The sequence below is a fragment of the Scyliorhinus torazame genome, chromosome 19 (genome assembly GCF_047496885.1).
Source record: "Scyliorhinus torazame isolate Kashiwa2021f chromosome 19, sScyTor2.1, whole genome shotgun sequence".
Classification (NCBI taxonomy): Eukaryota; Metazoa; Chordata; class Chondrichthyes; order Carcharhiniformes; family Scyliorhinidae; genus Scyliorhinus; species Scyliorhinus torazame.
The window spans coordinates 138,449,498-138,461,323 of record NC_092725.1 but is presented as its reverse complement, the minus strand read 5'-3'; the positions used below and the strand labels follow the sequence as shown (position 1 = coordinate 138,461,323).

Genomic DNA, 11,826 nt, shown 5'->3' with positions numbered 1-11,826 from the left:
AATTGAGGGAGTGATTCTGCAGTGATACACAGCCTTGGCCTGATACCATCTTGGGTATATACTACATTCAGTTTTGGGCACCCAACACAGAACAGATGTACTGGCCTTGGAGTGGGTGTGCCACGATTCACTGGCATGCTACTAGGGTTTAATGGATTAAATTATAAGGCCGGGTTACATAAATGTGGTTTCTATTCCCTTGAATTTGTAAAGCTGTAGAGTGAGGAGCTTAAAATTATAAATTAATTTGATAGGATAGATGTAGAGGAACTAAGGGACATAAAAGCAAAGTCAGATGGGATTATATCGGAACATAGGAATTTGGAGGAGAAGTAGGCAATTCAGCCCTTTGAGTCTGCTCCACCATTCAATCAGATCACGGCCGCTCTCTTCCTGGTCTCAAATCCACCCCCCCACCTGTTCCCCATATCCCTTTCACCCGTGTTTAAAAAAAATCAGAAATAGATCTATCTCCTTCCAGAAACCATTTAATGACTCAGATTCCACCGCACTATGGGGCAGCCCTCTGCGAGAAGTAGTTCCTCCTCATCTCAGTTCTATCGGGAAACATTTTCCCCTCACAAGGGGCAGTGGAAATCTGGGATTCCCTCTCCCCAAAAAGCTGTGGTCGACGAGTAAATTAAAATTTCAAGACTGATATTGAGAGATTAAATCAGAGGATCAAGGATTGTGGCGAAAAGGTGGGCGAACTGAGTTGAAATCCAGATCATCCATGATCAAATAGAATAGCAGAAGAGGTTTGAGAGGCTGAATAGCCTATTGCTGATCATGTCATGCATTGTGATATATTCCTACTGCATCTGAGCTGTAGTAACAATATTCTAGTTTGCCTTTGTTTTAAATAATCCTGCATAATTTCAATTAATATGATCCAGCTTTTAGCGAAAATATGTTTCATCAGTTGAAGATACACTGCCAATAATGAAATGAAACAAACTCCAGATCATGGCTAAACATTGGAATCGATGAAGCGTTCATTTTTAATGCTTACCTGTACTCAATCAGATACGTTTCTCAAAATATTAAAGCAGAATGTTGCCCAACAACGAAACACCATTTTGTTTTCACATTTTCTATTTATCCTTGCATGCAGTCTCTGAAACCTGCATTTTATTTCAATAATTCTTTTTAAGCAAAGTCAGTTTTGTGGATCTCACTTTGCATGATACGTCAATGTGTGTGCATGTAAAAATCAGTTAAGGAAGTTTGCACCACGCTGAAGATGTTGTGTTCATGTATTGGTAATTCAGGGCTAAATCACTGAATTAATAAAAGGAGTGCCAATTATTTCAAAGGTACTACTGTAAGAGTGTTAAGCGTATCAATAATGGCATAATTGCTAAATTTCCTACCTCAGGCTGATGATAATTATTCAGTCAGAACTTCATGGTACAGAACACTTTAAAGGTCAGTAAGGGGCACAATGCCTGTAATAACTCTATAGACAAAGTTAAAACAGACTTCATTCTTTATTCAATACCGCATCTTAATACGGAAACACTCTCGTTTGTCCTTGTCTTTCGCATCGGTGTCCTTCAATTTACAATCGCATTCAATTGTACATATTCTTGGCACATTAGATAGAACTGTGAATCTGCGTGTGTGAGATTCATATCGTTAATCTCACCTTTTTAATTTTTGAAAGGATCAGAATGACTTTTAAATCCATTTTTACTCCCACGTTAGTTCATCACGATGCCTCCTTGGGTTGGGTGGCCAGCCTAGTAACCTGCCCATGATTGTCCTAAAGAAGGTGGACTACTCTTGTGATACTGCATCTCCTGCTCATTGCCAATGAGCAGCTCAGCCAAAGAGGTGGAATGAAAGGTGTTACAGTGACATTTGAGTGGGGCAATTGACCATTTTACCGTTAAAACATTTCAAGTACTTTTAAAGTTTCTAGGAAGACAGCGATGAAAATTAGGGTTTAAAGTTTCCCTGCATGCGTTATCGCAAATAAATAGCTCATACTGATCTGTTCCAGACCAATTATCTTTAACATAATTACCAGCACTGGCCTTCATATAAGGAAAAAGCTATTTTGTACACCATCCTTAGTTTACCATTTTTGATTTGGAACATGACAGTACAAAATGACCTTTATAGAACTCTTATATAGTTGCTCAGAAGATCTTATGGTATTGCGGGCAGCATCCCTGAATCTGAGCCATAAGCTCTGGGTTCCAGTCCCACCCCAGGACTTGATGGCCAAGGAAGGTTTGTTCGTAACGTGGCCAACAGGTTTGAGTGTCAACCTGTAAATCCTTCCAAACACGCCAATTGCTGGAAGTAAGAGCGGGAGAGACTCCTGGTAAAGCCACGCTTGATGTGAAAAGACATCCCCCTCTCCCCACCCCACCCCCAAAGCTGTAGGCCCCCAGCGACCTGTTCCAGGAACTACACACTGTGGAAAGAGATGAAGGTCTGCGTTATTGCACCACGAGGTGCGGGAAGAGAATCGCAAATGGAATATAACTCCTTTGGTTCAGTTGCTACCGAATGAGGAACTCACCATCGAAGGGGTTCCCTGGCAGAAGGCTCTAATATTGGTTTGCCCCAGAGTTTACTTCTCCAATTAAATTCCTATTTCAGAAATCAGAACAATTTGATCAATTGGGCATTTACAGCTAACATGTTAGCACGAAGCAGATGGGCACCACTTAAACAGGCTTAGCTCTGTTAACATCCACCACCCACACTACCAGCAGGACTTACTGGACAATCAGGAATCCTGACTGCTGTCTCCCTTTCTTGGGCGATGTCGAGATCAATTTTGGCACTGCTGTTGTCAGCTGAGACTGCAGGGTCAAGCCTGGAATCTTTCCATTCTGTATGGAAGGCTGCCATGACAAGTGATGGATTTAAATATTAAACCGCTGGAAACGAACGAGGGATGTATCGGCTTTTGAATAAAAAATTGAAACATATTAATAAATCGCATTCACATCACAAATACAGATACAGCACTGCTGGGAAATTCAATATTTATTCACTTTTGTTACCCAGTGCCAGTATTAAGTAATCCCTGGCAGGTTTAGTATGTTTCTAAGAAAGTAAGGTTCCTTCAATTCTGCCCCAACAGCTACTATCTACTTTCCCGTAGTTGCCAATGTGCTCTCTTTATAAGATTTCAAAGTGCATGTCAATTTATGGTAAATTACAGGCCGTTAAGAACTGTAAACCTACAAAGGACTGGATTGACACAGCCCAAACTCATTTCAAATTGGATCTTCATGGGCAGTAGAGAGAGAGAAAGAGAGGAGAGGGAGGTAAGATATTCGTTCTGCGAATTTAGCTGGGCTGGATTTAGGCCTTGGCCATAGGAATAAAAGTACCTTCAGTTTACAGTCAGCTTCAACCAAATCCCCTCAAAAGTCCCGGCTCGTGAAACAAAATAAATTCTCTGTTATACCAGCTGGGTTCTCCCGAGCCCCGCGCCGAAATCGGACCCATCACCGCTCCGGCGATACTCCGGGACCCGAGACTCGGCCTTTTCGCGAATTACTCCGCGCGGCTGGGGGGGTCAGTGCAAGAGGCCCCGCCCAGCGATTCTCCACTCCCAGCCGGCCGAGTTCCTGACGGCGTGATTCTAACCCCCTATTGCCGTTCGGGAACCGCGCGTGGCGGCTGCGGACTCAGTCCGGGGGGGCGGGAGGGGGATCGGGCACCGGGTTGGGGGCTAATGGGCAGCCAGGGGACATATCCGGCCGGTCCGATGCAAGGGCGCGCGGCCGATCGGGGAGGGGGGAGGGGGGGCTACATTTCGGAGCTGCCTCGCGGTCCGAGCCTGCCATGGCGCTCGGCGCGGCCGCTGGAGGCCACCACCACGCGCATGCGCAGACTCGAGACCTGAAGTGCGGGGACCGTATCCGCAGCTAAAGCTGCGAGAATCGCTCTGGATCCCTGCTAGCCCCCTGAAGGTAAGTGAATCGGTATATCTGTTTTTGAGGAAACTCGGGAGTGCAACGCCAGTGCTTTCACGCTGGCGTGGGGACATAACCCCGTTTTGGGAGAATCCAGCCCCAGGGTTTCCGCAGAATTTGGGACTAATCTCCGTGGCTCCAGAATTCACAGGTATGGACCGTCCATTGACATAGGTCGTTGGCGTATCTTACATTTACTTCCTCTATGTCAGGGATCCTGTCATGGAAACACTTGCCATTTGAGACCTGGGGTGAATTCCTTTGAGGTCTTTTAAAAGACACAAACCTAGCGGTTTTTGACCACCTTTTCTCATCAGGCTAGTTACTGTGGGAGTGGGTAAGGTCAAAAGCGTTTTGGGTCATTCACATGTCTCGAAGACCTTGCTCTTTTATAGAAGGATTTGCTCAGATTGGTCATGCAAATGACCTTTTATGCAAATGATCTGCCCGGGAATTTGGGACAAAATTCCTGGTTTTGGGTGAGTAAGTGGTGTTGGGCTGGAAATGTAACCTTCCGTCCATATGCTGGCAAAGTGAGCCTGAAAAATTAGTTCTAGACTTACATCATCTAAATAACATTAAACATATTTTAATGGTTCATTTGGAAAAATGGAGTTGGTGTCATCAGGACTCCACTAGAATTGACTCTTTAATTTACCTTTCCTTCTCAATTCAAGGAGATTCCTTGCTCAATTAGCAGTGAAATCATTCAGAATTTAGAAGAAGAACAAGTAAAAATGACGGCAAATGTCAGATGAACATATGTAATAGTGAGCTTTGCGTTGTAGAAGAAACGTAGTTCATGGCTTTGGAATACCCCAGCGTGTGAAATCTCCAATGTTATGGAGCATTAAGTTACACTTTTCCTTCTGGAACAGATGCTGGCTGATCTCAATTCCAAGCTGGGATGTTGCTTTCTTGGGGAAGCTGCTAAACCGATGTCCCATCTGCAGGGTCATTGCTCCCGGACAACAGAGGCCTTCGCTCCTCGGGGAGGTCAGTTTGTAACTTCATCCAACGATTGGGCGGCCAGATGATGTGCGAGGCACGGGCGTGAACCAGCCCCAGGGAAACCTGTAAAACGTACAACATAATCTATGGATAGTATTGTTATCGCCACATTTTGTTTTCCTATTTGTGCTTTTTTAAAAAAAGATTTCCCTATATCAGCAGAGAGGCTGCACAGGCAGTAGTGATCTGTACAAACATCTGCACATACACCAGGGACTGCAGACAGATGTAACAGCCACAGCATTATTGGAGGGCATCAGAGATAGGTATAAAGGGTCCAGCCCAAGGGAGGATCCGCCTCTTTCAGAAGCATGGGGCTAGGGAGCAGCAGCAGACAGAGATAGCTCAGCATAGGCAGCTTACCTTAGCTTCACTGGTCATACCTCTTGACTGTATTATATCTAGTTAAGCTCTGGAAACAGAACAAATCCATTGAATAAAGTATTTGTGTTAACTGGAAGTCTACAATCTTTATTCAGACTTGGAGAATAACATATGATACCAGGAGTGATTTCAAAAAGCTAGCTAGACACCAGCAAGAGAAGAAAAACTTAAACTGGATATTCAACTGTGGAAGACTTCGCAGCAAATGGACCCTCGACGACTAACTGATTCGATGGAACTTGTTGGAGCTCCATGGCAGCTGGAAACAACCGGTAATTTAAGTTATAACTGGAAAATGTTTGAACAGCTGTTCCAAATATTTATCATAGCTAATGATTGAAGCACTGCCTCTGATGCAATGAAAATAGCCCTACTACTCTCAACAGGAGGGCATGAAGCTAGATAAATCTACAATTGCTTTAATTACTTAGAAGGTGAGGACAACACCAAATTAGAAGTTATACTCAAGAAATTTGATGAACACTGTAAGAGTCACTCGGGTGAGATGCTGGAAAGATTTAACTCTTGTCAGAGAAACGGAGGGCCCATCTCTGATTTTATTACAAATCTCAAGTCAATACCACAAGTCTGTAATGATGCTGATTTCAGAGACACTGTGATAATGCATCAATTAATTTCTGGACTATGAGATAAAAATTTGAGGGAAGAACTTTCACAAAATCAGTATCTAACTCTAGAAATCGCTATACAAAAATGCCTTGCTTATGAACAAAAACAAAATCAATACTTTGAGTCTCTACCAACACAGAATCATCATCATTTAGAAAACAAAATCGGTAAAAATGGCGCAAACACTCACCACGAGGTGGCGGCAGGACTGAATTGGGGGAAGACGGAGGTTCTGAGCGGCAGCCATCTTGAGAAAGGAGCGCACATGCGCAGTTGCGAAAAGAGCGCACAGTAGAGAAAACTCGGTGTGCGCATGGGCAATCGAGTCCTACGCATGATGTCACGAGCGTCATGACATCAGAGGACCAGGACCACGCCCACTTAAAAGGGAAATGCATGTAAATGAACAAAAAGAAATTTAAAGCTGCGAATCCCAATTTTCTTGCCTCAAAAGACAGAATAATGCCCAAACTTACATCAATAGTTGAAAATAACTTTCACAACACCCTGGAATAAGCGGTTAGCACCGCCCTAGATGATGATATGGTCCTTGTCGACTACGACTCAGACGAAGATTTCATCTTGGGAGGTGGCTACCCCAGTACCAAATCCGAGCCGCAACTAGAGGTGTTGTACCGTGAAGACCCCGACGATGAGTTCTTCGGATTGGGGAATCTTCAGCCCAGCATATATGACATCCCGACTCGTGAGTGCAGGATTATGCTGCGGCCTGACGCCAAGAAACAGAGAGCGGACCACGCGCCATGAAGGGTCCCAGCATCCACACAAGATGATGATTTGTTCATTGAACATGAAGAGAACGATAACAACTCCGAAACAAAAAGCGATGATTTGTCCATCGAACAATACACACGATACTGCCCAGACATGGCTGAGTTATTCGGAGATCCTGATCACAGCATCAGCAACATGGTTGAAAAGCTCAATACGGCTCTTCTCATGGTAGATGAATCCAATACCATGGTGCCATGGCAGATCATCGTAACATGGGATGACAGCAATAACCAAGACGAAGACGACGCCACACAGAGAGCACAGAACGACTCCGTTGAGAGAGCACAGATCGACTCTACAGTGAGAACACTGCACGACTCCACAGAGAGCGATGACAGACTCCACAGAGAGAGTGATGACAAACTCCACAGAGAGAGCGATGAAGGACTCCACAAAGAGTGACACAAGCCTCCACAAAGAAGCTACGCAAGCCGCCACAAAGAGAGTGACACAAGCCTCCACAGACAGCTCGGTGACAGACTCAAAAATGAAAGCAAGCGAACACTCCATAGCGAACGCCATGCATGTACAAGACCATGAAGATCTATCAAGCTTATTTGAGCCACCAGCAGAAGACATTGAATGTCTACCCACTGTATGTGAGACAAGTGACGAAGAAATCGCAATTCCCATACAGGATGCGCAGGATCACAGCGAGATTGACATATCTCAGCTCGTCTGCACAGAAGCACTCAATAATCAGAGGACAGCCACCCATGAATCCAGAGAGACCACGTCAATTGAAATCCTGAAGATTTTGACTCCAGAAAAGGAGCACCACAACCCACAACAAAAAGAAATCGTGAAGATTTTGACTCTAGAAAAGGAGCACAAAGAGATCACAAATGATTCAAATGAACCTGAAATTACACCAAAAGAGGAGCACCAAGAAATCAGTGATAATTCAAGTGAACCAGAAATGACTCTAGAAGAGGAGTACCAAGTAAGCAAAGAAGAGGAATCGAATCCACCACAAATGACTGATGTCACCAACATCAATGCAACATTAGATCATTCTCACAATTCTCAAGAAGAAACGCTCAATGTAGCAGATACCACAAAGGACACTGACACCAATAACTGTGACAATGACTCAAATCATCCACATGGCACACTCAGTGAGCGCAACAAGAACAATAAAAACCGCAAGAAGCACAGCAGAAACAAGAACAACAACAGCAACAACAAAAACAACATGCAGCGCACCAAGAACGACAAAAGCAAAATGAAGTATCCCAGAAACAACAAGCACGACAAAAAAAAGAACAAGAATAAAAGCGAAAACAACAAAAACAGAATCAACAAGCGCGACAAACAGAACAACAAGAACGACAACAACAAAAACAGCAACGAAAACAACAAAGACAGAAACGCCAGAAACAACAATGAAACAACGACCTGTACAACATGGTACAACTCTGCACGTGAAGGACAATGCCAAGCACACTGCGAAACAATGATAAGACCACAAACATGCCATGGCATGATAAAGAATCTCACAAATTCACATCTGCTCCAGAACAAACAAGCAGAACAGCTTTCACGAACGATGACATACAGAATCAATGCCACAAACACAGGGAAACGTCGAGGTCAGACAACGGTGTGACACAGAATCGCTGCCCGCAATCAAATGGAACAGGGTAAAAAGGTGTCCACATCATTAAATGACTCATCAGCAAGGCAGCCGAGTCACGTTCCGACATCAACCTAGCTCGGTTATCTTACCAAGCAACCCCATTGAGCTTAGGACTGTCGCCAGAGCAAATGCTCTTCGGCAGAGACATCCGGACATCCCTACCGGCAAAGCAATTCCGAGACCCCGGCAACGCACCGGTTCTCGATGACATGCGGGCACTATGCTCCAAACAAAAACTATACTACGATCAACATGCGATCCCACTCAAGCCACTGACAATAGGTGACACAATCAGAATCAGGGACCCAGAAGGCGGATGGTCTGAGTCAGCCACGGTGATCAGGCAGGAGGCACCGCGGTCCTACATTGTCAAATCGTCTGCGGGAGTACGTTTTCGCCGTTACCGCTGGGATCTATTAGAGATTCGACCTACAACGCCAGTATTTCCCACACTGGACTTGACCGAGTCCATTTGTCCACAGGACATTCCTCGCCACACAACGCCAGACAGTACTCTTGATGACATCAAACCATCATCTCTACTACCACCGTTAAGACGGTCCAGCAGAAGCCGTAAGTCACCCGACTGGCTAGATTTGTAACGACACTTCAATACACGCACAAGACGAATATGGACATTTCTTACGATGGACCCACAACACAGTCAATTGTTTCTGTACTACTTTTATCATTTTCACAGTGTGCAGATTTGCATATTCTCACCACTTGTTATGTACAGTTTATGTTACAGGAGGTGTGACAAGGCAGTCGCAGAGAATGTGATCTTCCTTTCCTCTATGCTGGCTTTTCTGCGTGTTTGCACGTGCTTGAAATGGAAATCACACCCGGTGGAAAACTACAAGTGTGGAAACTTTGAAACATCTGCTCTTTAATTATAGCAAGTTCCAGTATGAAATCTTACACAAAATGTCTGGGCATCTGCAAGTGCGATGCACGGCTGGTGCAGTTTATTCGATGCTGAGAGCAAATTCCAGCCCATTAAGCTTAAACTTCGATTGAATCCGAATGCTGAATGTTTTAAATAAATTTTAAACCAATTAAGGCTCATTTTGAGGAGCTTTTTTACTTGCACATTAATCACCTTTATAGTATTCAAAATAATTAGCATCCATGCATATCTGTCCAAATGTCTCATCAGCCAGTACTTAAACCTGCCATGGATCCAGTGCGTAAAATCGCAATTGAGAGAGTCCATTAACCATTCTGATAAAACACTCCAAACTCTGACAGACCACACTGACAACCTGAATATCAAATAAACCGTATTTAAACACTTTATCACATTTCTTTTTGGCATTGTTCTTAAAGTCAGCCTTCTAAAGATAGTGGATTAAGCAGCAGAAGTGAAACTGCCTGCCCTATTAACCAAAATTCCTTCCCAATGAAGGATGTCAGTGCTGCAAAGTGGAACACTGATCCACTTCCAGTGTCCGATACCTAACGCCAGCATCACACAATCTCAATTTCAGCATGCCCCTTCAACTTGCCCCCAAACTGGAATTCAACCGTAAGCTACGACACTCTTTTCCTTGCGCGCTCCATCATCTGAGTCTGTAATTCTGTGCCAAATTACGGCAAGTTTTGTGGTATAAATGTATGCCCTTTAGAAGCTGGATTAAGGTTAACCAAAGTCATTTCACTTAAGACTGTTAATAACACCTAAAATAACACATTTGTGTTCCAGAAAACTGGCAAAACACAAGCCTCGAGGCAAAGGACAAGTTAAATGGCTGGAAGAGGTGCGGTAGTGCAATTTAACCCTTTCAGATCTCAGACTATATTTTCACTAAAATTAGCAAAGACTGGAATGTCACTCCCCGCACGGGAGTACTTAATCTAAAGTGTGGTAAAAAAAAACTTGTTTGTTAAATCCAAAAAAGATGGTGCTATGGCCGTCATCAGATATTGACTGCCATAACTTGTGTGATATGAAAAATAATAGTGCACCGAGACAATGTGCTCTCTGAGCTGCATCGAGCTGACATGCTCCTCAAATGTTAAATCATCTCAAATTCGGCTAATTGAAAGCATTCGCTGTGTTAATAGGTGGACTATCATCTATATACAATATGCATAGTTCATCATCATCTATATGCATATTCTAAGTTATATGTTTTACTGTTGCAGTTCTGGCATCCGACCAGCAGGTGGGGCGAGTATGCAGTTCCTCAACCCGGATGCACCATGTGTTCCACCAGAAGATGCTGATTAGGAGTTGATAGAGGTCACATATTAGAGTAGCTCTGTAGTGTTTCAGTGTAAGTTAGACAGTTATTTCCAACTGTATTTATCTTAGACATTTTAGTTACTCGTTAGTGTAGTGTTAGTAATAAATAACTTTGTTTGTAAAACAAAGTCTAATGTTCTTTGTTCACATGGCAATATCGAGATTCCACATCGGCCCCATTAAAGAACATTACGGACTGGATTCTCCGTTGTTGGGACTAAGACCCCATGCCGTCGGGAAAACTGTGATCTTTTACACCAGGAAAACAGGCGTGAAAAGGCCACAGATTCCCTGCTTTGCTGGGGACTAGCTGGCAGCCGTCTTAGTAGCTGCTGATAGGGCTCCTCGCACTTCTGGGTCAGAGGCCACGCATGCGTACAGCGGCGGCCTGCAGACCTGGACCAGGAAACCAGTGCCACGCATCGGCGATCGTGCGCCCCGAACCGCCCACCCACATTTACCCCCAGCCCCGAATGAAGCCCCTCCTGCCCACTGATCGGCCCTCCTCCGACTGTGGCGGCCCCGGACTGAATCCGCAGCCGCCACGCGAGGATCCCGGACAGTGAGACCACACGAGCCGTCGGGAATTCAGCCGGTCAGGGACGGAGTATCGCGGGGCAGGCCTCAGGCAATGGCCTGAGGCGGTGGATACTTGGTGGGAGGACGGCGATTTTCGGCGGGGCGGATAATTTTAAAACCGCTCCGCTCCTGATTTCGCTGCCAAAACGGATTCTCCGCCCCGTCGCCGTGTGCGATATCGGCGTCGGAGAGCGGAGAATCCAGCCCTATATTCGCAAATAAGCTCAAAATGACAATATTTAGGGCAGCACGGTGGTGCAGTGGTTAGCATTGCTGCCTCACGGCGCCGAGGTCCCAGGTTCGATCCCAGCTCTGGGTCTCTGTCCGTGTGGAGTTTGCTCATTCTCCCTGTGTTTGCGTGGGTTTCGCCCCCACAACCCAAAAGATGTGCAGGGTAGGTGGAATGGCCACGCTAAATTGCCCCTTAATTGGAAAAAAAATGAATTGAGTATTCTAAAATTTTTTTTTTTTAAATGACAATATTTGAATCATTCTATGTTCAGACTTAATTTATTGCTCGACGTGTGATGTGAGAAAAGTCCTGTAAATCTAGTTCAGTAACCTTTCTGCAGCCAAGGAAATTTAGTTAAAATTCC

General features: G+C 44.6%; 1 protein-coding gene across 1 annotated transcript in view; it reads right to left on the bottom strand.

Moving 5' to 3' along the window:
- Positions 1-2,974: 2,974 nt before the first annotated feature.
- immp2l (inner mitochondrial membrane peptidase subunit 2) overlaps positions 2,975-11,826 on the bottom strand; it is a 674,197-nt gene continuing 665,345 nt past the window's right edge. Inside the window, exon 5 of the mRNA XM_072485308.1 lies at positions 2,975-5,018. Within this exon, the coding sequence (XP_072341409.1) occupies positions 4,875-5,018 (144 nt within the window). The 3' untranslated portion in view covers positions 2,975-4,874. The remainder of the gene's footprint in view (positions 5,019-11,826) is intronic.